This window comes from Melanotaenia boesemani, chromosome 16, assembly GCF_017639745.1.
Source record: "Melanotaenia boesemani isolate fMelBoe1 chromosome 16, fMelBoe1.pri, whole genome shotgun sequence".
NCBI lineage: Eukaryota > Metazoa > Chordata > Actinopteri > Atheriniformes > Melanotaeniidae > Melanotaenia > Melanotaenia boesemani.
This window is the reverse complement of record NC_055697.1, coordinates 12,801,867-12,828,894: the sequence shown is the minus strand read 5'-3', so window position 1 is coordinate 12,828,894 and position 27,028 is coordinate 12,801,867. Positions and strand designations below refer to the sequence as shown.

Below are 27,028 nucleotides of genomic sequence, written 5' to 3'. Positions count from 1 at the left end.
CCAGAATAAACACAAGCAGGGAGGAGGGGAAGCCTCTTGTTATCAAATGCTGGAATGGGAGCTGCGTCTCTTGTGAGTGGATGTCTTTATTCCTCATGGTGGGGATTTGTGTTAGGTTGTGTTTGATTCGAATGCTGATGGTGTTTATTTTGGGAAACAAGAGTACGTCTGAGGCTCGAAGTTGCTATTATTGAAGTATAATAAAATGCTGCTCAAACAAAGACTGATTCACTCAGTGTTATAGAATGTTGTATATAGAAAAAAATAATCACTCCTGGCAAAAAAGAAATGTAGAAAAAGGGTCAAAATTACAGATAAAATTTTAGAATTACAGTAAAGACTGACATGCAAGTTCATATAAAAGTGCTTCACATACCTGATGCCTCTATCAGAACGCAGACCAGAAAATTCCATTCAAATATCAAGAGAGAAATTTGAAAGAAATGTTCCTTAATTTACTGCCACTCAGTAATAGAAGCCATGTAGCATAATTCCATGGGGCTACAATTTCTCAAAGATGTGATATTTGTTGATTTTTCTCAGTTTATGGCAGGTTTCTGATGCAGGTCCCCCCTGTGCTGACTCTATGCAGAGGGGGGTCAGGGATCAAGAGTAGTGAGGGCCAGGTCACACCTCTAAGGTCGCCCCATTGCCTTTCTGCTGAGCAGGCTATTGTCCAGCAGCAGCACGGCTACACCACTCCAGGCCTATTCAGCAGCTCCAGTTAAGTGCAGCAGAAAACTTCAGTCTATTATCTGACACCAGATCTGTTTAAGCTGCAGAGGAACGCTCATTTGATTTCACATTGTATTCAGAGAAACAGTTAAATCTCCATGAATAGGGGTGGATTTAACACAAGTAAAAAGACATGAACACATTTAGGACAATTCAAGCTCCCTAGCAGGCTGCTCCTTGACCTCAGGCCACTTTGCAAAATTCAACTACAGACCAACCCTGATGGCGGAGTGTCTATCTAAACACAACAATCAAACTCACATTTAAAGCACAACATAAAAAAAAAAAAAACGTCTTTAAAATTGAGAATAAAAGTAAATCTTTAATTTAAAGCTTTTTTACTACATGCATTACAAAAGTCATAAAAGCTAGGTCTATTTGCATTCCCTTTTTTCTGCAAGTATGTAATAAGAGGCAATAAAGACAATATACTGCAGTGACCAGTGGTATTGTACCAAAGTAAGCAGTTCCCAAAGTAGTGGCTAAGTGTCTGATCATGCACACAAAATGGTCATATCACACTCTGTAAAAACGCCATCTGGAGGCATCAGCACTTCTATGAGCAGAATTAAGTCAGAGTGCAGTGACTTTCTCATTTACTGTGCCTCCAAAGAGCCCCATTATTAACTTCCCAGAATGCAAATGTGCTTTGGGCCAATTAGCGGTTGAGCCACTACCAGCATAACTCCATAAAAATCCACCCTTCCATGATCATTCAACAACATGACTCATGGGTAGGACTAGAACACCAGCCTGTAAATGTGTCATCATTATGACTCCATACTTAAAACGAATAGAGGAACAGTGTATTTCATTCCCACGGTGCTGGAGCTGAGCCATGCCTGTTAGCGTCAGGTTTTCTAATGAAATAAATGGACTTGTGCTAGTACTTATCAGGCCTCTATAAGTGGCAGGTAAAGACAACAGCCCTGTGATGGATCAAAGGCAGTTAAATGTCTCTTTTTAGATCTTCCCCTATCAAGAGGTATTTAAAAGGAGAAGGGGTGGCTTTTTTTTTGTTTGTGAAGACAGGCGCCCTCATCCAGGATGTCTCTGTGTAATTACACGCCACAGAAGACCTTCATTCCTCTCCTCTTCACAGAGTGAGATGAAAGACAAGAGAGGCAAAGGCATGTAATCGCTCCTCCAACTGAAAGAGGGGGAGAGGAGGTGAGGGACACAGAGAATGGAGGGACAAAAGGATGGTGAGTGCTAGTGGGGTTTTAATAAACCTCCTCTGTCTCTTGTTTAGAGTCTCCTAACTCTCTCTCTCTCACACACACACACACACACACACATATACGGAGTCTTCCTTTGACTGAGGCTTTCATTATTCTCAGAGCTGCCTCGGGACAGATGCGTAAATTGTTGTGCTAATGTTAGGACCACTACTGAGAGCTTAAGATGGCAGGAGACTTACACACTCCACACCACTGTATAACTGTCACTCACACTCATGAAAAGATAAAGACGGACGCCACGAGCGACAACAATTCATACACACTGACAAGACCATGTGCACATATGTAGGTAATACAAACTCACAAACACTCTGGCACTGACAGAAGTGTGGGTGGAGGCTGACATTCACTCATCAATGTTATATTTCCTTACACTATTCATGGACTTCTAACTTAAATAAAAAAAAAGAGAGAGAAAAAAGTCACCATCATCTCATCACAAAGGCCTTAACTTAAGAGCAGCAATGAAGTTGCAATCTGCAGCTATTTGGTTGTAAAAGTTAGATTTTTTTTTCGATCACAAGGATTAATTACTTGTGAGGAGATTTGGTACCAAACAACAGAAACACTTGTAAACGATTTCTCTGCTTCTGAGGTTAGGAGTCTGTGTTGTTTTTAATAGCTGCCATCTTTTAAACCTGTTTGACAAAAAAGGGGCCAACAGCTCACTTTGTTAAAAAAGAACAAAAACAACCAAAATCAGGAGAGGTAAAGACTCCTGTACGGTATCTGTGTAACAAAAAAACCCAAAACAAAACATATAGCTGCATCCAACCACGTGTGTGTGAGTCTACCTCTGTACCAGCTCTAACTCCAGCAGTGTGAATAAAGACTATTCTAAATGATGCAGACATCCATATTTGCCTCACGACTGGGTCTCATCAGCCGCTGTGCATCCTTCTTTGATTTATTATTCCTTTATCTTTCTCTGAAAAACAAAACAAAGCCATTCTCTTGACTACCTGTGGCTAGTTCAACATGAATAACAAATTACTGCCATGGTTAAGCTTGTGTTCTGCGTTAAGCAGCAGTTGTTTAATTAACATTTGCATTTTATCATGCAGCTGCCTACAAGCGCAGAAGTTCAGCTACAGCGACTTGTCCTGTGTGTGTTCATTGGTGTTGGTATGGATGGGAATTATTCTGGAAACAATGCTAACAACCTCGTCTGCACATTGATTGCTTTCCCCTTTAAAAGGCCATTTCAAATTCAAAAGCAATAAGTTTGTATGTAATGTAAGTGATTTCACGTGATTTGTAGTGTGAATGTGATTAATTCCTTTTTTCAACACAACACAAACTCGGTGCCAATTCAGTTTACGTTTTCAGAGGCACGAGAGTTAGAGCTGCATAATTTAATCTGTTCAAATACTTTTTTTTAACTTACATTTTGTTTTCTGAACTTCTGTCTATTGGTCTGCATTTTGTCTCTTTTTCCCTGCCTTTCCATGGTTTTAATCTGTTTAGAGGTATAAGTTTGTTTCCTAAAATGCCAATGGTATGTTGTTTTACACCACAGTTCTTTGGTTATGTTTGACCTTTTGATCGGACAATACAAACAACTTGAAACTCACCACTTCTGACACAGATAACATCATCAATAAAAGCTACATTCTCATTCAAAAAAGGATCATTAATTCAACAAATTTTCCCTGTTATTTTCTAATCGTCACACCTCTACTTCTCTGTGTGTCTGATGTTGTAGAGGCTTCTCAAGGGCTCCAAACAATCCATCTGTCTGGGATTCTGCTAGTCCGTCTGTCTGTCGGTCTGGCTCTCCACAGGTATGTCTGTCTGTCTCTACATGAGCCATGTTTCTTTCATTAAGCCACAGAAGACCAGAGCAGGAGCTGGCTGCAGCGTGAAGGTTGAAGCTATAGAAATGGAGACACTGCTCCGTGTTTAATGATCCACTATAACTACACCTATTCATCTCCCCAGCAGAGAGGTGGAATGCTGTGAATATAGTCCTCGGCTGAAGATGCTGCATCATGCAAAAGCAAAACTCTTCAACTGGCAAGTGATATGATTGTAAAAATCATGGTTCACCTACTACTTTTTATGTTTCTCTTACAACAACAAGGAATTCTTTATTATGAATTATTAAAAAAAAAAAAAAAAACTACAAGCAGCTTTATATGACTCCAGAACCAAAAAGTGTCAGTCACTGCATGGCAACCACATGAACCAGTCGAGCAGAAACATCTTTCAATGAACAAAACAATAAATATCTATTAGGCTTAATAAGACACACAGAATTACATATATCACGTCCTGTTGCTGAATCAGATGTGAAGTGAAGCTAACAGCAGCAGCAGAGTCAGAACACAGACAACCCGAGTTAATGAACCCTCACCAGTCAGCATGGCTGTCCATCTGCTTTCATAATCCCCATAAACAGCAGGCCATGCGGCACGCACACACACACACACGCACACACACACTCACAGAAACACTCACATTCAAACAGTTTATCGTCATCTGAATATCCTGCATGAAGAATGAGGTCTGTATATGTGCTCTGTATGTTTGCGTGTGCATGCGTGTTTGTAAGATTGGATGTTGCAGTGGGGGCGGAAAGCCTCATATGTCCATTATAATACCCATGTGCCTTTCTTCAGCTCACCAGCTAATCTAAGCAGAGTGGTGGGAAGAGGTGAGCGTGAGGTCGGCCGTTGAGCCCATCTGGTAAGCAGCAGGTAAGAGGCTTGAAACACACACCCGCTGACACACTTGATGTGTGTGAGCTCAGACACTTAAATCTAACCTTAATTACGTTCAGGTACATCTGCCACATTATATGAGCTCTCTCGTCCCTCTACTTCACACATTCCTAACTCTTGAGCGAACATCATGACACCTTGCCTGGCAAGAAAAAGAAAAAAAGAAAAAAAGAAGACAGAAACAAAACCGTGTTTTCTCGGGTGCAATCAGAATGGTTGCCAAAATAATGAGAGATGGGGATGTGAGGGGAGTGTGTTGACTGAGAGCGAGAGTGTGACCCCACTGTGACCCAAGCAAAAAAGGAGTAATACCTGACTAACACAGTTGGTTTCTCACCAGTTTCCAGCACACCCATCACATATACACATCAATGCCAAAAAAAAAACACAAGCCAAGCCAAGATGTGCTTGTCAGCCCTTGATTAAGACCTGCGTCCAAGCGAGAACAGAATCTTTACTATGTGCTTGGAGGCTACCAGTCAGAGCCCCAAGAGAAGTAAGAATTAAGTCCTAGAGCTGAAGAGGGGTGGAGGAATTAAAGGGTATATGAGGCTAAATCTCAATCTTTCACTCTTCTCTTTGCTCTTTGTTATGGTTACGGTCCAAGAGTGTACATAAGCAAAAACAGGGATTACTGCAGCAACTGTGGCTCTTTACATCTGCTCATGCTTTAAGGATGAAGATAGATTCTGTTTAGCAGACCTTTTTCTTAATCATGAGCTTAAAATATCAAACTCAAGTAGAGGGAGGAGAGGAAAAGAAAAAAAGAGGAATAAGGTACATTAAGGCAAGAAACAGAGAAAGGGGGGGTAGGGAAAAAGGAAGCCCAGGAGAGTCTGGATGTACACTTGCCGACCTCTGATTAAGTGGCCAATCACTGCCCCATTACTGACAGGGACAATTGGCTTAGGAGACAAACATGATGCTTTGGCTCCACAACAGGCACTACATTAAATCACAGTCAGAGCACCAGACCTCTGACATGCAGCCAATCACACAGAATCCTCCTCCCCCTTTTACACACCCACACTCACAAATACATTAATTAAACATCATTCATCTTGATTTAAAACCCGAAGGAGAAAAGAAAAAAAAAAAAAAGGAAAAAAAAGTTGTTTGAAAGTGCTGTTGCCTAGCTGCATGCCATACGAGCAGAAAGATGCAGGATCACTTCTGTTCTCCTTCTCAGTCAGAGATATGCACATGTATGCTCAATACGGTCATCTCTTCAGGGAGGTCCATGTGTCATTCCCCTACTTTAGACACACCAGCTGCTCATTGTGTGCTCTGAAGTGTTAAGAACCCCTTCCCACCTCACACAAGCTCCCAGTGGCATCCACATCCACTTACACACAGGCATGACAAAGCTCCCCCTTGCTCCCTTCCTTTACCCACCCCTGACAATCCAGACACCTCCCACATTCATAAGTACCTTGAGGGCAGATGGGACCCTAATAAGCGTTACACTCAGAGAAATGGGATTTTTCACAGTGCCTTCTAAAGAGCAATCCCCAAACTCTGCCAGAAAGCTGGCTAGAAAAAAGAAAATGATGGAGTGAGCGAGATATGGATGACAGAGGTTGGTATCTGTGAGACTATAAAGCTATTTATACGCCGGATGAGGCTATCAAGAAACTAAAGGAAGTAGGGAAGAGAAATAGGCACACGACAAGTGATAGCAATTTATTAATCTGGATGTAGAAGAATGCAGCTTTATATGCCAAATTCATTAAAGGAACTAACACTAACGGCCACCGCCTTCTCTAATGCAGCACATTTCCTCCACTAACACACTTCTAGCCGAATTTTCCTCCTGTTAGCCAAGCCCACGTCACATACAGATACAAACAGACACAAACACAAGCATTAACAGATTGGCTCTGGTCTGAGTGGACTTGGCTCAACTGTCTTTTGAAGACCAAAAAAGCCTCTGCTAGGAAGATGAGGGGAATCTATACAATCTAAAAACAAATCTCCCATTTTAGACAAGGACACACACAGAGAACTGGACCAAAACACAACCAATCAAAAGCTGACACAGCCTCTGATCTATGGACCTCATTCGAACCACTTTTACTATGTGTGTATATGTGTGTGCCTATCGAGGGGTAAAGGGGTTGCTCTGGATATGGCTTGACCCCCCATAGAGAATCCTGATCCTATTGGTCACGATGCTCAGTGTGCTGCTGAGATCTTAAATGAAAATTCCTCCACTAACTCCCTCTACTCTTCCAAGTGACCCAGCAGGTCTTCCAGTATAATACACACAGATGCTAACTCTTCATCAGAGGATGTGGCTCTGCTTTGCATAAGTGGGTGTGTGTGTGTGTCTGGGTGGGTACTGTCTTTTTGACATTTGATGTCACTGAGCTTGTCTTAGCTTATAAATATTTGGGAGAATCAGACTTTTTTTTAAGCTTAAACAAGCAGGTGTGATTTGCTTCCCATGAATGGTTATGCAACAGTAACATACCGCTCGTGCACACATTCATACAAGTAAAGCTCCTGTTGAAGTTCTGAATGAGTGTGTGTGTGTTCTCTAGCTGTCCCCCTTTACCCCACACAAAGGGGCAGAAAAAGCTTTTCGGAGTCTCCTATTCATCTAAAGCACAATGGAACCCCACAGAGGTTTTCTTCCTGTTTCCCTGTCTGCTCCACCCATCTGCCCCCACAGGGCAGGATGGACGGGTAGGGGGGTACCCTGTCCTGCCGGCAGAGCAGAAACTCAGCTCCCATCTGCTAGTAAAACTGTCCCTCCTCCACCCCTACTTTATCCATCTATTCACCCCCCACACTCACTTTATCATTAACTTTTTCAGTCCATTTATTGGCTTTTTCAGGACCCATGTCAACATCTTTGTATGCTATCTGGCAACATTACATCCAGAAGTCAATGACAGAATAGTTAAAATGGATATCACCAGTTTGACCTTGAGATGAACAACTCAGTGAAAGGTATTTTAAACATCTCAACTTATCAGCAACTTTAAAAGTTTGGATTAAACTGAGATTTTCCTGTATTTCATTGCAGTTTTATACACAGGCACAAGAGATCATCTGGTGTGAGGTAAACAAGACATTTTAAAACAGAATGATTATCTCATTACCCCAAACCTGTACTAGTTAAAGTTACTATCTTTGCAGATGAAAATAATGATGTGTCCTTAAGGCTATATACATCTCAAGCATGCCAATCTCTGCTCAGAGCTTTTCTTCTGCTCCTAATTCCTCTTACCATTCTTCATAGTCAGCTCCCTCCTCCATTTACCTCGCTGTTTTGCTCTCTTCCACAGCCCTCGCCGTTTGCAGAAGATTTATAGTCCCATCTAACATGCACAGTATTGGCAAAGCATTAAACATGTCTACTCTTAATACTGTGAGCTCTCTCCATCGATAAGAGCCTTAATAAAAACATCCCCCTGGTGGATTTGTGCGTCTCTTTTCACTTTCAATCCTCTACCTCCCTCCTCGACAATATCTTTCTTTTTTAACTACTGTTTCTTCTGTTATGTTGCTAGTCACAGTTCTGTTATACATTTCTTCTCCAGCTATTTTTTTTATCCCCCTCTCACCACCTCTGTGCCAGAGGTTTAATAATGCTTGAATGCCACTGTTAAAGAGTTTTCTTCTTCAGATTTTTCCCATAAAAGAAATTTAAACGCCATGCCCCGAGATCAGTCTATCACAATGTGTCACTGATGGATTCATTTATCAACCGACTCATCTTTCTGGTTTTTCCTCTTTGATTTCATATGGATAGCATTACTCCATGTAACCTTTTTCTTGTTTGGTTCATATGCATTATCTGCCATCGCTCCCTGCAGCAACTGCCACAGTTACTTAAAATGCTTATCAGTACCTTAAAATCCTTTTCTACCTTCCGTAGCCATCCATGTCAGTTACACTAAAGAGATTTCAGCAGCTGCTCCCCTCCCACCTCTGTCTTTTTTGCCATATCTCATGTCAAGATTTTGAGCATCATAAGCACTTTTAAAATATTAACAAAGACCACTTTGCACCTATGAATAATACAGAAGAGAGGGCAGCGACTAGCCAGCGATCCCATCCCTTGCCGCCTGACGGCCATAAAACTAATGCACTGCCTCGGGACAGAAAGTGGCCGGGTCTGGTCTGCAAACAGGACTACCCAGTGGAACTAGTCGGGCTCATGGGGGAGGTGTCTGTCTGCTTAACTACCACAGTGGCCAACCACCTGCCCAAACCTCTGCACATGCAACAGCCTGGCAGTACTTTTGTTATGACTACATAGCTCAGAGACACTAGAATCTAATCTGACATCTCAATCTGTTCAGTGTCTTTGAGACAAAATCTGCTTTACTGTTTGCAAGAGGTACGCTCTGTTGTCACCTTTTTTTTTTCTTTCAACTGTCTAAACCCCACTCTAGCGGTTTGAAAGTAGTAGAAATGATTCAACAAATATTTTAAGAGACTTTTCCTGGTTAACGTGTACTTTATATATTAAAAGAGTCTTATTATACTTAATTTTGTTTATTTACACACTTTACAGAAATGAGACAGCACATTCTAGAGGAGTGTCACTTTTCTCCAAGGCATCTATGGGAATGTCTGACACGCTTCCTAACCCTGAACACCAGACTGCCCCTTCAGTACCTCACACTCATTCTCCTCCTGTCTAAACCTCCTAGTTTGGACACCAGGCACTTGGTTTCTCCTCTATGTTCCTTCCAAGAATCTGCTCATCTCTTTCTTACAAACTGTGTTTAACCTCACTTCACTTATGTCTTTTGTTTTTATTCTAATGAATAAATAAAAGTCACAAGTATTGACACAAAAGCAGCAAGTAACTCCAGACTAGTGTTCCTGGAAGAGCTGGTAATTAATGTATGTGTCAACACAGAAAGAGGAGCACCAAAGCAGAAACGTGGGCTCAGCACATCTACAATATGGGCAGAAACACAGACAGAAGGTATTTTTGGGAAGATGCAGCAGAGGAAAGGTTTGCACACAATGGGAAAGAAGATAAATGCAATCTGTCTGTCCCATCATGCCTTCCCTAAATATATCTCTGCCTTCCTCGCTCCCAGACAGAAACTTTACTGGGGCACACTGTGCTATTGTCCCCTAGTGTCCCCCTCCTCCCGGTTTTGCTCCCCTAAAAGGACCTCATTGCAGTCCTCAACTGTTTTTTATCAACATTTCTCATTTCTCATGCAAGGATTTCCACAATTTTAATAAACATAAGCTGCTTTTCTTCTCTGCCTGTTCTGGGTATAACACACACAAGTACAACTGGAGGTATATGCCTGGGTTCTTATTGGTACTAAAGAAATAGCTGCATTCTTTCCAGACAGTCAATGCATCTAGAAATGGTTATTTCTGTCACTGAGTACAAAAGCTGACTTCTTCACCAGAGGGTCAGTTTTATCTATTAGAGTGGTCTTAAAGCAAAGCTAAGATTCTGCACACACAATGCTCTATGTTTTGTTCTTTTTTGTCTACTGTAAACCAAGTTTAATCCACAGCCCACTAAACCCTTGTTTTTCAGTCTGATCGGGCAAAGGGAGGGGAGGCAATATCCACACTTGCCTAAAATCAGGATACACAGACAGAAGAATCAGAGAAGGATCACTAATATTAAAGTATGACCTTGCTGTCCTGTCCCATCAGCCCACTTACACTGTCTGATGTGCCTAGTAAATACAGCAGCCTACTTCTCTCATAACACTTGGCAGTCCACTGATTGAAGTCTGCACTTCCCCTGTTGCGTCTGTGGAACTTTTCTCTAATCAGATAATGATTAAAACTGTATAAATGGTTCATGATAGTAAATTCAATATTTAAAAATGATTTGACACACAGACTTGGATGTCTAAATTGAGATATTAGCCTTTCGTGCATTGAGGGGAAAAATCTTCCCGTGAGGTTTGTCAAGTGTTTTTTCTTTTTTTGTGGCTTTGCTTTTTCTTTTTGGAGAGGCCAAAAAGGCATAGAGCAAAACTTTAATTACTCCCTGCGCGCCAGGGGAGTTTGATTTTTCCGCTCCAAGTAGAATAGAGAACTCTGAGCTCAGGTCTACTGTAAGACTGAGTGAGGTCTTTGGTGTTAAGAGAGAGCGAGAGAGAGAGAGAGAGAGAGAGAGAGAGAGAGAGAGAAGAAAAAAAAAAAAGAAAAAAGAAAAAGTGCTGGTCAGCAGGTGACCCCAGACCGTTTTCTTTTTCTCGCTTTAGCTACAAGAAATATTATTTATCCCCATAGACCACACTCTAACTGAACTAACTGTAACTTGGAAACTTCTTTTAAAATGTTAAGAATCTATTTCATTGGCAGGAGCAGTTCAAAATGAGTAAAGGACACGCACTCAGCACAGCTGTGTACTGCGTTTATGTTACACTATGTGTACTGTATTCCACGGTATTACAGTCAAAACGAATCTTTAATCCCAAAACTTACCAGTGCCAAACACATGTCCCCCGAGCAAGAGGAGAAGAACCAGCAGACCGAGATCTTGGCCACGCTGCACCCGAAGAGAGCGCATCTTTTTCGGCTACGCCGTTGCGAAACGTGTAAGGGTGTCCACGCCAAGGATCTCCACAGTCTTCGCCACGGGGTGGTTGAAAGAGTCGAGAAACTGGAAAAGATGAGTGAGCCGTAGTTTTGATAAATGGTTGGTCTGGTGCAAACAGTAGTTCTCAAAACACATCCATCACCAACCAGCGGGGAAATGAAAAAGACCGAAGGAGCGTTATTTCCGTTGGCAAAGTTTTTAGAGGTCCTTAAATATGACAGCCTTGCAAAAAAATCATTTGCCTACACAATTCCAGGTTGACCTGATTCCCAGCTGTTTTCTACTTGACTGCCAGCCGTGAGCGCAGAGGTGTAAAGATAGTCACCACAAAGTTTGACGCATTGCTGCGCTGTAGAGAAATTAAATCAAACGAGTGGATCCAGTTCACAGCAAAGAAAAAAAAAGTTTCTTTGTGGTCATAATCAAAGAGGAAAGCGCCACGGATTAATGCTGTCATATAGCAGCGAGAAACAGTTACTTTACTCCCGAGTTTGTTTTGGGGCCCCGGGAATCTTCTCTCGTACCCGTCCGCAAGGTGTAAACATGAACACGGGGAGCAGCGCCAGCCTCAGTGCCAACCTCTGGACTACCAGTCCCCGCCTGGCCAATCATATATCATTCTCCTCCTCCTCTCAGACTGAAGGCTGAACAAGTGAAGGTACACTAGAAGCAAGAGAGGAGGAAATAGATGTGAAGGGAGAAACAGAAAACCCGGACCACAGATCGCGCTGGATTCAGGACACAGCAAGGTTTCACTGCAGAGAGGATCTATCTATCTATCTATCTATCTATCTATCTATCTATCTATCTATCTATCTATCTATCTATCTATCTATCTATCTATCTATCTATCTATCTATCTATCTATCTATCTATCTATCTATCTATCTAATTTCTTTCACTACAATATGTAAATAAATAAATAAATAAATAAACTCTATCCTTACTTTTGTTGTTCAAACAAATCAAATAGCACCATTTTTGCTTTATGAGAGCTTTGTATGTTTTGTCAGTTCATCCTTTTCACATCCATGGGTCGTATTTTACTCCCAATGGCCACAAGAGAGCACCCTCCTATAAATGAGACCATCTGCAGTAGGGCTGAGAGGTGACTGGATTGTCTGCAGCTCACTTCATTGTGAAAGTCATCTCTTGTAAGACTGAATGGCAATGATTGTGTCTGATGTGGCCCCTATAAGGGAGGATGATAATGAGGATGAAGTGTACTAAAACTGTGTGTTTAATGTTTTTTTTCTTCTTTTTTTTTATCAAAACAGTACCTGAGCAGGTGGACACCTTCTTTCCCTCACAAGTGATGTTTCTCATTTCTTGTATTAGACCTGTTTTCTTTGTCTGTACAACAACGATTGCTGCAATGCTGTTCTTTTCCTTCTTCCCATTTTTAATTAAAGCATTTTTTGCTGATGGGTGCCCATTAAAAAGGGATGTGATGACTACCAGCAATGTACCATAAACTAATAAAGTTACTTTTTTTGCTTTGTGGTGAGGAAAATGTAAGTGATACACAGCCTTCACAGTCTCCAGATCTTATCCCAGATTTCAGAGGGATGTTTTAGTCTGTGTTCTCCTGTGTCATCATCAAAACACCAAATATCTTTTTGGAGCAATGGTGCTCCATCTCTCCACAAGAGCTCCAGAGACTCTGGGAATCTATGTCGAGGATCATTAGAGATTTTCTTAGTTCTGTGTTTTTCCTTTTAATTTCTCATCTGTTTGCAATATGATTCAATAATGAAAAGAATAAAACAGCAACTACTCTCTATAAAAAAATGTCTGTAAAACTCAGATTGTTGGCCATTGAGGAAAAAGTTTATTCCTGCATGACGTTTACCTTGAGACTGGACACATTTGAGTTTAAAATGCTTAAGATTAAAGACATAAGCGTATCAGGGTAAAGCCAGAAGTTTTAAGCATGGGGTGAAGCTGACGGAGAGCAGTGTGTATGCAGGCATACTGCTGAGCCAAAAGCAGAGCCGCTCTGTAAGATGTGACAGTAGCTTTGCAACAGAACAGCATTGCAGTACTTTGCTCAAATCCAACATCAAAGGTCATAATCCATCTGGACAAATGATGATTCTCAGAGACTCTTTCCGATGACAATTATGCCATTTCTTGGAGCACAGAATATACTCTCTGGATTAGTTATTTATTCTCTGAGTCTTTATTGAGACTGGTGAGAGAATGAGTGCAAGAGAGAAAGGAAGAGTGATGGAGGCAAGGATATACTGACAGAAATGGTGAGATCAAGAAGAGTAATGTGTGAAATGGAGTTTGCAGGTTGAGTCTGAGACAAATTTCACTTGTGGAGCTGCAAATTCATTTTTTTGTTTGCGTGTCTGTGCATGCTAGAGCTTCTGATCATGTTTCTGTACCAGTTTTACCCCATTTTTCTGTATTAGCCCAGTGAATTAAGGACACGTTATTTACAGTTAAGTCAGGCAACATTTTTAGCAGCACAGTTTTAGCCATTTTAGATGTTTACCAAAACATATTGAATCTGTAACTATATGATGAACATGTGCTTACAGTGCAGACTTTCAGCTTTAATTTGAGGGTATTATTTTGTATTTAGACTAGAGTAAGGGTTTAGGAATTACAGCTTTAATATGTAGAATTTGCTTTTTCATGGGCTTAAATGCAGTTGAACAACTTAACATGACCATGAATAAAATGTTCATTTTTAATACTTAGTCAGAAATCCTTTGCAGAGAAAAACTGCCTTTACTTTGTAACTCACAGACTTTCACCAATAAAGGATGTTTTTACTGCAGCTGTCCTCAGTTGTTATTTGTCAGCCTTTCTGTCTGCAAAATGTCTTCAGTAAATAAAATGGGGTTCATTGAGTTGATAACTGAAAATGTTTCTCCACTCCTAGGTTGTTTTTACACACAGTCTTTTTAATCCATCCATCAATCCATTCATTTAATCCAGTTCAGAGTTATAGGGCGGTGGGGGAGGTCCATCCCAGTTTCCATTGAGCAAGGGGTCAACACTGGATGAGTTGCTGTCCATCACAAACCCAACACAGAGACAAACCAGGCAAAAAACCGTGCAAACTCAAACGCACTACTATGGGCCGCTTTTTAATTCATAGCATCTCGGAAGCATCTTATAGTCAGTTTTGCTTTTTGGGATTTTTTTTCAGAATCTGAGCAGACTTAAGAATTAATCTTCTATCATTTCATCAATAAACACTAATAACTCTGTACCCCTGGAAATCCTGTGTGTGCATCACACTGTGTTAACATGTTCTATCAGACCATTAGCCATTCCAAGACATCTCCATATTTTTCACTTGTTCTGGTAGAGGCTGCTTTTCATAAAAAAAAAAAAAAAAAAAAAATCCTACTTTTGATCTTACTTTTTAAGAAGCCCCCCCCCTTTTTTCCCCACAGCTAATTGGGTACTTACATTCTTAAGGCTCATAATTTTAAACCTAAAGTCTCATCTTTAGGGAAGATAAAGATAATCTTAAGTCTACCTCCTAGAGTGTACCTCCTATGTACGTCCACTGTCATGTGTTGTCTTCTGTGAATGTATAGGCCTTTTTATGTTGCTGAAACAACAACCCACACCACTACATGAAAGAGCTCTTGATCGAATTGCTCAGTTGCTTGACAGTTGAGCCATTCTACAATTTAAAGACCTGTAATTCTTAAACTCTCATCATTGAGGTTGAAAAAAACATACCCAGAAAAAAGCAAAGAGTCTACTTTTAGTCCACACACACACACACACACACACACACACACACACACACACACACACACACACACACACACACACACACACACACACACACACACACACACACATACACACATATATGTATATGTGCCAACTGACAGAGACTCATAGCACTTTGGGGAGAAGAGGTCACACAGGATGTTAGCATTTTGCAAATTAATTAATTAAACAGTATTAAACAGCGCGCCTTCACTTTCTTTGACCCCCCCAAACACACACACACACACACACACACACACACACACACACACACACACACACACACACACACACACACACACACAAACACACACAATTATTGCAGAGGTAATATAATTTTAACTTGTCATAAGTCATAATTCTATTCTACTTTTGTTGAGACGAACTGATAAGTCAAGGGCACACAGCAGAAAACTGGAGAGGGAAGCTAAGGAAGAGGAGAGCCATAATCGAGTGGAACTCATATGCGGTGCACCATACAGAGGAAGAGACAATAAGAAAGCCAGGGCTATTATTAAGGCATAATAGGTTATCCTGCAAGGACTGTTTAGCACCGCTGACTCTTCATTGCTTTGTGTTGCAGGCTTGACATAAGAAGGATCAAATTGCCTATCTCTGTAAAACAGAGAAGGGGGTGGGGTCTAAAAATAGGAGACATGCTCTAGAAGTTGCTGTGGAGATAATTGAATATTATTTTCAGGAATGATTAAGTTGACCTATCCAGTAGACTAATTATTTCTTGCAGGCCAGAGGAGAACTTGTTTAATAGATGTTGGTAGCAGTGAATAAAGGAAAATAAAGCAGCCAATCTGCAGGCTGTCTGCTGACCAAGAAAACAGTATCTGTGGAAAAATTAATCATACCCATCATTACAGTTTGGCTTGGGGAATGAGCACCAATTTATCTTGCAGTACTGCCAGTGTGGCGTCCAGTGTTGTTTCAGAAGGCGGTGTCCTATTTTCTTTAGCTCAGCAGTTCCCATGTTGCTGTGCACATTTGTTCAGGTACGGTTATGTTGGGTTTGAATCTACCAGAACCCTCTCTTTTAATCAGGTTATAATGCATGACCATATTTGACTGGGAATTATTTCTAATGCCATACATTCATATGACAGATGAAAATATTTTATTAATTTACATAATATTTATGTTAAGGTTCCCCATGAGAACTGTTTTATTAATTACAAGGAACTTGACAAGTACTAATTGACATTCCTTGTTATTAAATCTATGAGCTAATTATAGCATCATGAAGAAATGTTTTGTTTGATTATACATTTACAAGTGCATAAAAGAAGCCTGCCAACATTTCTACTCAAAAGAAATTTAAATACTAAATTGTTTTATCATTCTTAAATTTCTAAACACTCTTTCTTGCTTATGTAAAGATAATAAATGCACTCTTATGAAGTTATTATTATATAATATCTTTATTAACTTTTAAATATGTTTTTACACATTATTTGAATCTAAATTGACAATAGACAATTTAAAGTAAACTAGACTGTTAATTTTGTTTTATTGTTCTATTAGTGATGAGTCTCAAAGAATACCTAATATCCATACCACTTCGTCCAAAGAAGGGTTTAGAGCCTATCCCAGCATTTAGCAGGTAAGAGGCAGGGTACACCCTGAACAGGTCACCAGTCCATCGCAGGGCCAACACAGAGAGACAAACACTCCTAGGGAGAATTTAGAGTCATCAATTAATCTTTGGATGGTGGGAGGAAGCCAGATTACCCAGAGAAAATCCACACATACATGGAAAGAACTTACATGGGGAGAACATGCAAACTCCATACAGAAAGGCTGCTGTTCACACCTCCCCCTGGCCAAGGCTTGAACCAGCAACCTTCTTGCTGTGAAGCTGCAGAGCTAACCACCACACCACCTTGCAGCCCTAAGTTTGTCTCAAATCTTAAATCTTGAATCCATCTAAAGTCTATCTCAAAGAACAGTCTTAAATACATTTTACTTTTTTTCCACCTTGGAAACCGCAACCACTGGTTACTAAGTTATTAAGAACAAATTTCTGTACAACGGCACAGCAGATAACAGCAATCATTCTGCCTTTTCAGCCTCCCTGATGCAGATTTTTATCATGCTAACTCTTCCTCTGATGGCACGAGAGCAGTTGTTCATGAACTTTGCGCTACTGCATAAAGAGGAAAATGACATCATGCCATGCAGAAAACATCCCCATGAACTAAACAATGCTCAAAAGAATTAAATATTTATCTTTTAGTTGCCTTTAAATAGTTTGACATTACTATTTGTTTCTAAATTTTACATGTTTCCTTTGGGACAAAAGTAAAAGGAAGGAAACCCTCGCCTGGAAAAGCCCAGTCAGTTTTCATTGGCCAGCTCAAGTCGCCTGGTTGCCCACCATTATTTATCAGCTTTGTTGAAATTAAAATTTTTGATACAATATTTCACTGGATGCAAAGCCAGTACACCACAAAGTCATCATTACACATTTTTACATAAACAACCTCACACTGACTCCAAGCAGGCCATCACAGGACTTCAGATACATTGGTGTTCAACTTCTGAATCGGAAATGTATAACAGGGTATTTAAGTGTACTACATTATAACTGTGTGTTTGTGTAACTACCTTGTTGATAGTGTCAACACTACAATCATTTTTGTAATTTATGTAAAATGCAGCTAGAATTTCACAACAAAAGAAAGCAATAATTGTCTTTTTGGTTAATCCAACAATTAAAAAAAATACTCACAATGAGTCCTGTCTTTGAATGTCTTCAATTAAAAAACAAATCTATGTTGACAACGCTATTATGAACACTAGCACATAAAACAATCTGACTGAAGCACAATCCATGTTTAAGCATCCTTTCAGAACTTATGAAGTCTGATTAACAATTAACTAATGCTTAGTTTAAAGCCTTAACTGCAAAGTGAGACCTTTTTATGTAATAAATTTGAAAAAATATGAACATGCTACCTCAAAAATTGTTTCAAAACTTTTTTTCATGTTGATGTTTGAAATGAAAATGACACGTCTAAAACATAATGCCAACATTTTACTCTTGGTATTGTGTTTGTTTGTTTTGTTTTTTTTACCTCAATAATGCCTCAATAATGCACAAGTTGAAAGTGTTTACATTTACTGGTGCCAGTTGTTTAATTAACGTTGCATTAGAAAATCCACAAACCTCATTAGAATTAGTTTTTCCCTGGACTGCTCCTAAAAAGGCATCCACCCTCAAAGAGCTCTAGTTAAGCCTTTGAACAGTAAAGAAAAAGTGAAGCTAAACAATATTCACGTCACATTGGTGACATGGGACCATGTTGGAGTTTATTGGCCTGCTTGTATGCTCATACCTGCATGAGAATGTATGTGAATGTCTTTGAAAATAAGACAGAATGAATGTGTGAGAATGAGTGTGTCCCCATCACAGTGACTTAACCTGTCCTCCACCATTGTAATCCCTGGGTACACCTGGGCCTTTGGGCTTCAGGGCTTTTAGCAGATTGCATGTGTCAGACTTAGGACAATTACACTGATTGTTGCCCTAGAAACTCTGTTCTCCCTTTGCTTCTGGGGGGAAAAAGTGAACTAAATTAAAGGTGACAGAACAATGTGGAAAATAACAGAACTTGTCCTTAAGTTGCTTTTAATATACGCTGTACCATACGGTAACAGCGCCTTGACTAACAAATGAAAATAGTTTTCATTTAGTAAAAGGTCAGTTCTCTTCCTGCCTAATGAAATCAAAACTTTTTGCTCAAGTTTATGTGAACTTAGCTGATTCAAATCTAGATCTGTACTGTCAGACGCCTAAAACTTCATAAAATAAATATTTCTAAGCAGAAAATTAATCACCCAGATATATCCCACTGTGGTTATGAATATACTGCTGGACTTATCTTCATGTCAAAAATGAGGGTTGATATTTCAGAAATCTTAATGCCTATCTTATTCTCTAATGGCCACGATCAGAGTGAGTGCTCCTCTCAGCTTTACTCAGGCATCATTAATAAACAACCGATTGAGGAGGAATGAGACTGTTTGTGCTGAATGCTTCAGCAAGAGTGCAGAAAGAGAGGCCAGTCTGTTGAGATAATGCATGCAACTGGGATGCACTGCACATTGGTTCTGTACGTATAGATCATCATGACGAAAATATTGCCAAGTACTGATCCATTGTTTGTATATTTTATTCCATCACAGCTGTCTTTTAAACCTTTATGAAGGATGTTCTTGTAGTACAAGGGAAACATCAATAGTTGAGGTTTATTATGTGATTCTGTAAGGCTAGATTGTAAATCTCTATGAGCAGTAATTAGCTGGAAGACAATTCTACTTTTTTTTTCTTTTTTTAGCATAAGCAATTACCCTTACACTTCTGTGAAATTCTGCAAGTGTTTACACACAATCAGTTGTTAGAGGCGGAAATGTAAAGATGTGTGCAATAGCTGTAAATGTGTTGTTGTGAGGTGTTGTGACACAGGCAGCTGTGAAGAGGAGGTGTGAACAATAATTAAACTCAACATCTGTCAGAGGAAGAGGCTCTGGCATCTATCAAACAATCACATCATCAGCTATTAGAAACCATAACATTACTGTCATATTAAACGAAACAACAAAACACTTTTTGTATTTTGATCAGAGGGGAGAAAACTCCTGAATCTTGCCTTGAGTAGGTTTGATATGTAGGAGTTTCTGACCCACTGTGGGCCTTTGTCAGGTAATGTCTGAGTTTATTAGTCATGATATGAACTATAAACCCAATTTTTGTTTATGATCAGGGGCGTTAGGGCATTATTGAGTGATGATATTTCAGGAGGGAAGCATTATGTACACTTCATAATATTGGCTGCTCAGCACATTCGCCAGTCTAGCCCAGACTTGCTTTTTATGGGAGCAAAGGGCTTTAGGACACTGTAAAAAACATCAGAGTTTCCTCTGTGAGAGCAACATTATGGCTTAATTTGTACCATGCGCTTTGGTGTGTGTGCATGTTTGTGTGTGTGCACGTGTGCAGATTAATGACCACTGGTGTCAGAAACGCCACAGACAAGTGTTTTACACAAACAACTACTAGTTTTGTGACGATATAGGGAAATGCCTCAGGGCAGAAACATGACTTTTGCTGTCCTCTGTTACTCCCACCATCCCTCTCTCTTCATCATCCATCGCTTCTGTTCACCTGTGCCACCTCACTAATGATTGCTCAGTGGCTGCATGTCCATGCATCATTTACCAGGGCTCCAGAGACACAGCAATAGAGAGCAGCGAAATAAAGAGAAATAAAATTCTTTGTTAATGCAAGGGAAGGCTGTAAAGGAGGCAGCTGTGTTATCCAAAAAGCAGGAAAGAAAATAAGAAGAGATGACAGGGGTGCAGACAGGAGGAGACAAGCATGTGCTGCAAAAGCAGAGTGAAGCGAGAAGGTGAGAATAGACTGGAGGGGACCAGGAGGTCCATTTTTATTAATCACAGCCTTGATCTGGTGGGAAACATCGACAGCTTTGGATGGAAATAATACTCCAGAGTTGCTACCACTGCACTCTACCTGCCACCAAGAGTGAGTGGTTACTGAGGTAAAACAACTGTAATAGCTTCATACATGTGTTAAATTAAATTACCCTCAGTTCGTTAAAGCTGCTGAGACAAGATAAAATATAGTTACTTTATTATATTACGACTGATGAAATTTGACTTGTGAGAGTCGGAAAAAAAATATAACTTTAATTAAAAACAAACTCAACTTACATTTTTATTTTTAAATTAAATTTTTTTTTTAGTTAAGCAGCAATAAAGCTCATCACGTTCAGTCAGCTGTCATTGTGGTTTGTAGTGGAACAAATGAGTTTTACCTGACACATTCAAGAGGCATTCTGCTGTTAAACAAAACAAAGCTAAAGCAAGGCATTCACTCTGCAGTATGGGGTGACAAAAACAGGATATATCACCTTTCCCAAAATCACAGCTCTGAGTTGTTAAGATTTTTCTAGCAAGGACATGAAATATTTACTTCACCACATATGTGACTATAATCGGGACTCAGTTGCATCCCATGTTGATATGCTTCCAGCACAGTACCAGCCAGGAGAACAGATTTAATATCAGCATTTACCTTTCCAGGCATGAAGATAGAAAAAAGTCAGTAAAGCTAAGTAATCGTTTTTTTGCCACATTCTCCATGCAAGCAAAACAGACTCTATTATTAGGTATCTGACTAGACAGCCAATCAAGCTGATAATAAGAGGTTGGATTTCTGCAGACAGTGGATAGATAACACAGGCACTAACCCTGCAGTACCAACATTGGTCACCTTATTAGGCTATAAAAAGCTCAGGTGTAGGTGTGCTTTGTTTGCTTGCACATGGTCTCCCATCACACCAATTTCCCCTCATTTCATGAGGCGGAATCCAAAAGCCAGGGAGGTATGGATGGGGAAAGGCAAAGAGAAAGAGACTGAATCATATAGAAAACAGGAAAGCGGGCAATAACATTTTTCCAGTACTGAGCAACATTTCTAATGGTTATGATTACATTTGATGGTAAATGTCATGGTTGTTTTTAAGTACAACTAAATATATATTCCCCAGCCTTTGACATTAACTGCTCATAGGGATCATGTGGTCCAAGCAGAGAGACAATTGAAACAGACATCTGTAACTGGACATAATCAGTCTATCAGCTGGTTGTAAGCAACCAACCACAAGCTAAAGCGACATCATGAGCTTATCGTGTTTCCGAGTCTTCTTCTTTGACCTTGATGCCCAAGCTGTAGAAGTGCTTTTTTTCTTTTAAAGGGATGCAAATCCCTCTGTGGTTACGAGTCAAATCCAAACAAAGCAGTCAGCTGAGGTCGAATCCACAGTAGCCTCAAATCGGGATGTGGCGCACAGGCTGCATGGAAGAAGGAGGTCATATTATTAAGGTGGGTGTTATAAACAGCAAAAAGACATGGATGCACGCTCCTCAGTGTGGTAATTTATCCAATAAACTGATTTGAAAATGACCTGTATTTAGAGCTTCTGTTTTTTATTTATTTATTTTTGTTATGGGACTTCATAAAGCTGTTACATCAATAGGATTGGGTGGTAAATAACACATTAAAAAACAAAAACAGACTGTTTGATAAAAAGAATATACCACATAGTGCAGAGTGCATGAAATGGAAGCCACTTTTTCTGTTGTAGAAAATAACCTCTAAGAAATGATGTTGGAGACAGACAAAGAAACAGAACTCTGTTGTGCTGAGGTAGGTCATAACCTAAGATGGGATTAATGAGCATGTATCACACCAGTTTAAAGGGAACAAACAGGGGTTGAAAAAGGCATTTGATGGTGGAGACACACCTGCTCCTCTCATCGTCTACATGATTGATATTTGAAGAGTAACAAGGTGTAGGTGTCAGATGTACAAAAACTCCATCTCTATGAATTTTGACCAATCTTTTGGAGCAATCTTACAAAGTTCAGTGCTGCAAATAGAAAGTAATCTAGCAATATAAAGAGTGGCAAGAATGTGATATTGAAACATCAAACCTGTATCCCTTCTCCTGTCACATATCCTGGGCTTCAGTGCAGCTTGTTCTGTCACTAAAAGAGACAAAGGAATGATCATACAGCTAACTAACGGTGCGAGTGAGCGTGCTCCTAGGCTCTTGTATTCCCTTTGGAGGGTACATCCCAGTCTTTCATCTCTGCTCCCCTTTCTGTATCTATCCTCTCATCTCTCTGCTTTATGTTCTGCTCTCTGAGCAGAGTTCAAACACTGGGGACCAGTTTAAATACTGGAGGTTTCCACTGCAGTGCTCCAGTGAAGTAGAGCATATAGCGAAACATAAAATCTTCCAAGCTCTCCTTGTATTTTTTTTTAAACACAAGACATTCATGTGAATAATTTCCCTTTGTTTTAATCAAAGGGCATAAATATATTATCAAAGACAATTTTGGTACATTGAACATTAAGCTTTAGATGAGGGAATAAAGGAAAAGCAACTAGGTGTTTGAAAAAGGACAAGTGGTCAAAGCTTGAATATGATATTCCAACACTATGGAATGTAGCTTTCCAAATGTATCAATGGACAAATCAATACAAGAAACAAGCAAAAGAAATGAAAGGAAGGAGAATGCACCTGGATCAATAGACTTTCAGGTGACTGATAGGAAATAAGAGCCCAGTTGTGCCCTGTGTTAGTGTGTGTATGTGTTCACATTGTGTGGACATTAGTGTTTACTCTTAAGACCGATATTGCCTGGTTGTGCTGCCTATGTATATCGAGAATGTGACAGTCTTTCTTGTGGTTTATCTCCTGGCCACTGATCTCCTCTCTGCTATCGACTCTGTTTGAATCTTCTACAGGAAGTATTTTTCAGGGGAACAAGGAGAGCTGCAAGCAGGCCCCGAAGTCCATCAATAAAGCAACAGAGACCAGCAGAGATGCTGCACTGCAACAGAAAAACCCCCAGTGGAGTCCATAGACACCTACATCATGGCAGACAAGCAGGCACAAAAACAAAAATCCATTTTTTACACTGCTAGAATTCTTAAGTAAAACATTATTAGTAATTTTATCATTAGCTGGATGGTAGCATATTAATCTCGTGCTTCTACAAATACAATTATATGGATTAGGTAAGAAGACATAATCTTCTGTTCAATCCTCATCACTATGGTGATTAATCCACACTGATTAACTCATTTTAATTAGTATAATGACATGCTCAAAATGTCCATTTTGGCAACAGAAGCTGTGATCTTTGGTTTTGTTTTATATAGCCTGAGAGAGTTATTATTGAATGGGTAAACACATATCTGTGTTTGAAGTGATTTCTATCTGGCTGACAGCAACGGTCAGTCAGTTGAAATTAGATTACACATTCACAAACGTCCCAATCAGGGCTCATGCATAATTCATCACTTTTGCTTGGTTTTCATAATTACTTAATTAATTCCCAGCTCCAAAGAGATAGGCCAGTGCTAATCCTCCAGCCTCCCTTGGGGCTTCCCGGGACTGCTATAGATGTCCTGTCCCAGGATGCACTGCAGCAAAAGAGAGGGAGGCATCTCAAATAGTTGTGAAGACTGCAACCATGGAGCTAAATTTGCTCTCTTAGGAGACTTTTCTTTGTTCTTCTTTTTGCTAATATAGGCTGAGATTCAGGATTCTAACTTCTCAGTAAAGCTCTCAGCTGGAGTTGTCTGCAGGCAAAGTGTTTCAATCCCACTGTGAGAAACATCCAGCCTACGCCTTGTATTTCCTTCATGAGCAAAGAGAATGACTTCTGACTGATCTGATGAGCAGAAGAAGGGAGATGCACCTACTTGCATTCTTTTACAAGCAACATGTGCTCAGCCTGTTTTAGCTGCTTCTTCATCTCTTGATTATTTTAGTTGGGTTACATGACGTCTCATGCACTGAGTTTGAACTGGAGACAAGGAGGCAAACAAAAGGGAAGCTCTTCTCATGTGGCTATGCACTTGAATACCGCTCCAATATCCAGTGAACCCACAATTTTAAGTTTTCCTTGACTGCTTTAATATCATGACTTATGTTGACTGAAGTAACTTTTATTTAAGTGAGAAAAAGCGTAAAGCTGATAAAACAGATTGGAATCAACAGGTTCCACCATATTTGTGGCACAGAGCTAAAGGATCCGAAAGGAAATAACTGAAAGAAATCACATTAAGAGTTATGACTAATGCTAAGAGTCTAAAGCTGTGCAGCATTATTCCCTTTGGCTGTTAATGTAAAGTCTAACGAACCAGAAACAAGATTCCTGCAGGACCAGGAGCTCCTTAATCGCTGATGAATTAATATAATGAATACAAACATAGCAACACTTATTTAATCACCTCCATAACCCTTAATGGTAATGGCAAATAACATTTATTACTGGAACTATGTTGACCCAAAATGAATAAGACCCTTGGCCTTTCTTCCCTGGCTCCCATTTGAAAAATGTTCTGTCACTTATTGGACTGTAATTAGTAATTATCTGAAGAGCCAAATAGTTTCTTAACAGATTAATTATGTGTCCACACAGATGCAAAATTACCACAGTTGCGGTTGTGTGTTAACATTGTGGAAAAGGACTGGTTGGTCACCTGGTGTGTGCTGCCTGAGTCCCCACAGCAGGACTCCAGTGACTGAGTGTTCCCAGTGACAGAGAGCCAGATAAGACAGGAAGAAACTAAAATCACTCCAATCAATCAGTGATTTGATTCAGGGCTAAATCTATGTTGATAATTACCCAATCAGAGCAACTTGGGCAGTGGGAGCTTGCTGGGCAGGTGCCTAGAGGTCCTCAAGGGACCTGAACCATCTCTTCCCTTCATTAACTCCTCTCCTTCTTTCCCCTTGTCCGCCTGATCCTGGAAGCAGCCAGGGCTGCTGGGTAATTCAGTTTCCTGTCTGTGAGGTGACCCCAGGCCGCAGGGCTGAGGGAGTTGAGGATCTAACGCTTCTTTTTTAACCTCTCTTATACTCTCTTTTTGCTGCTTCCAGAACCACATCTGTTTCCTGTGTTTAGCTCTTTGCTATTATGGCTGTTCTGAAATGGTCTAAATACCACAACCTTTTTCTTTTCCCCCTAACCTTCCACCTAGTCTTTAAACATAGAGGTCAGAGAAAAAGATTGTTGCTTGTGTCTTTTGTATTTTTATCTACCTTTTTCAGTCTATGTCTCTGCCTGTCCATTGGTCCGCCTGTCTGCAGAAATGCTGTTTCCTCCCATCTCACTATTTGCTGCACGTTATGGGGTTTTTATTGCAGTTCTTAGCTGATTGCTCATATTTATTTACAACAAATGCAGTGATGAGGTACTGATGTGAATGCAATGGGCATATAAATGCAAAGCTCAGTTCCTGTTTGCTCATGAGAATGTATTGCAAAGCTCTTAACATCTTTTCCCCCTTTGAACCTCCCAGGATCTTTCCTTTCATTAAGATAATAAGAAATAATAGCTTTTCTCACAGAAATAAAAAACAAACATAAAATAAAACAACAACCAAAAAAACCCAAGGGGCTTTAAAGATGATAAAGTCTTAAAATATGTTAGAAAACTGAGCTGTCATAATATTCAGTTTTAATAAGGGAAGAGAAGGCTTTCTTGTCTCACAGAAATCCATCCACCCATGCATGCACACACATGCACGCACAATATTGAGTATAATTTCACATTATGGCTTTGCACATCGCCATTAAACCAAAGTTACAATGTGATTATTGGCTGTGACAAATGAAGAGGTTATATTCAAACTGTTAAACAGCTCATAGCTTTTGATAGGTGACATATATGATCAGTTAAGGTGCTTCAGGCAAAGAAGTACTGCCTGTCTTTCTGTCAGCTTCTAGCTCTCAATTTCTTCATTTCTCCCATAAAACAGTAAGTATATATATTTTTTCTTTTAATGTTAATGTACAGTTTTTAAGTTGAAAGGAAGAAAACTGCAAACTACATCATTACTTGCTCTCTTTCTCATAATTAAGAAAAAAAAAATGTTTGAGTGTGCACAAACACATCATCAATCTGAATATTTTTCTGAATTATGTTAAGCTATTGTTTTTTTCACGTGCAACAAAACATGGTTTCATTTGAAATAACAACACTTGAATTCATGCATGTGATTTTTTGTACACACAATCATCTCATGCAGTGAAGGCTCGGGCTTCCAAAAGCTGCATAGGAACATAATTGCCCCCACTGCCTCTCTCAAGAATGAGTATCTATCAATACAAATGCTGGTGACACGACAAAGAGTGAGGCATGCACATTCAAAGTGTGTGCACGTGCATGTGCTGCGACAAATTCACAGATGACAGGTGTAGTATGCTTCACTGAGCAGCTTTGGTTACTGACAGATTGTGGCAGGCAAGCAGATCTAAACGACTCGATGACTGTCACCTTTAATCTCCCCAAACTGCATGCACACACACACGTACACACACACAAACACACTGAAGTGACTCCACCACAACTGAGCACCACCATATTTTTTCTGCTCTGCACCCTTCATGTCTGATTGCTATCCTGTCTTCTTGGGACCA

At 39.9% G+C, this 27,028-nt stretch overlaps 1 protein-coding gene across 2 annotated transcripts in view; it reads right to left on the bottom strand.

Annotated features, from left to right (window-relative positions):
• Positions 1-11,861, bottom strand: part of unc5b (unc-5 netrin receptor B) — a 53,435-nt gene extending 41,574 nt beyond the window's left edge. Inside the window, exons 1-2 of one of the 2 annotated variants that reach the window (XM_042010965.1) lie at positions 11,493-11,861; positions 11,132-11,309 (exon numbers count right to left, since the gene is read on the bottom strand). In XM_042010965.1, coding sequence (XP_041866899.1) covers positions 11,132-11,216 — 85 coding nt within the window. In that variant the 5' untranslated portion in view covers positions 11,217-11,309; positions 11,493-11,861. Of the gene's footprint in view, positions 1-11,131 lie in introns of both variants that reach the window. The other variant, XM_042010967.1, reaches the window with a different exon arrangement.
• Between the last annotated feature and the right edge of the window lie 15,167 nt (positions 11,862-27,028).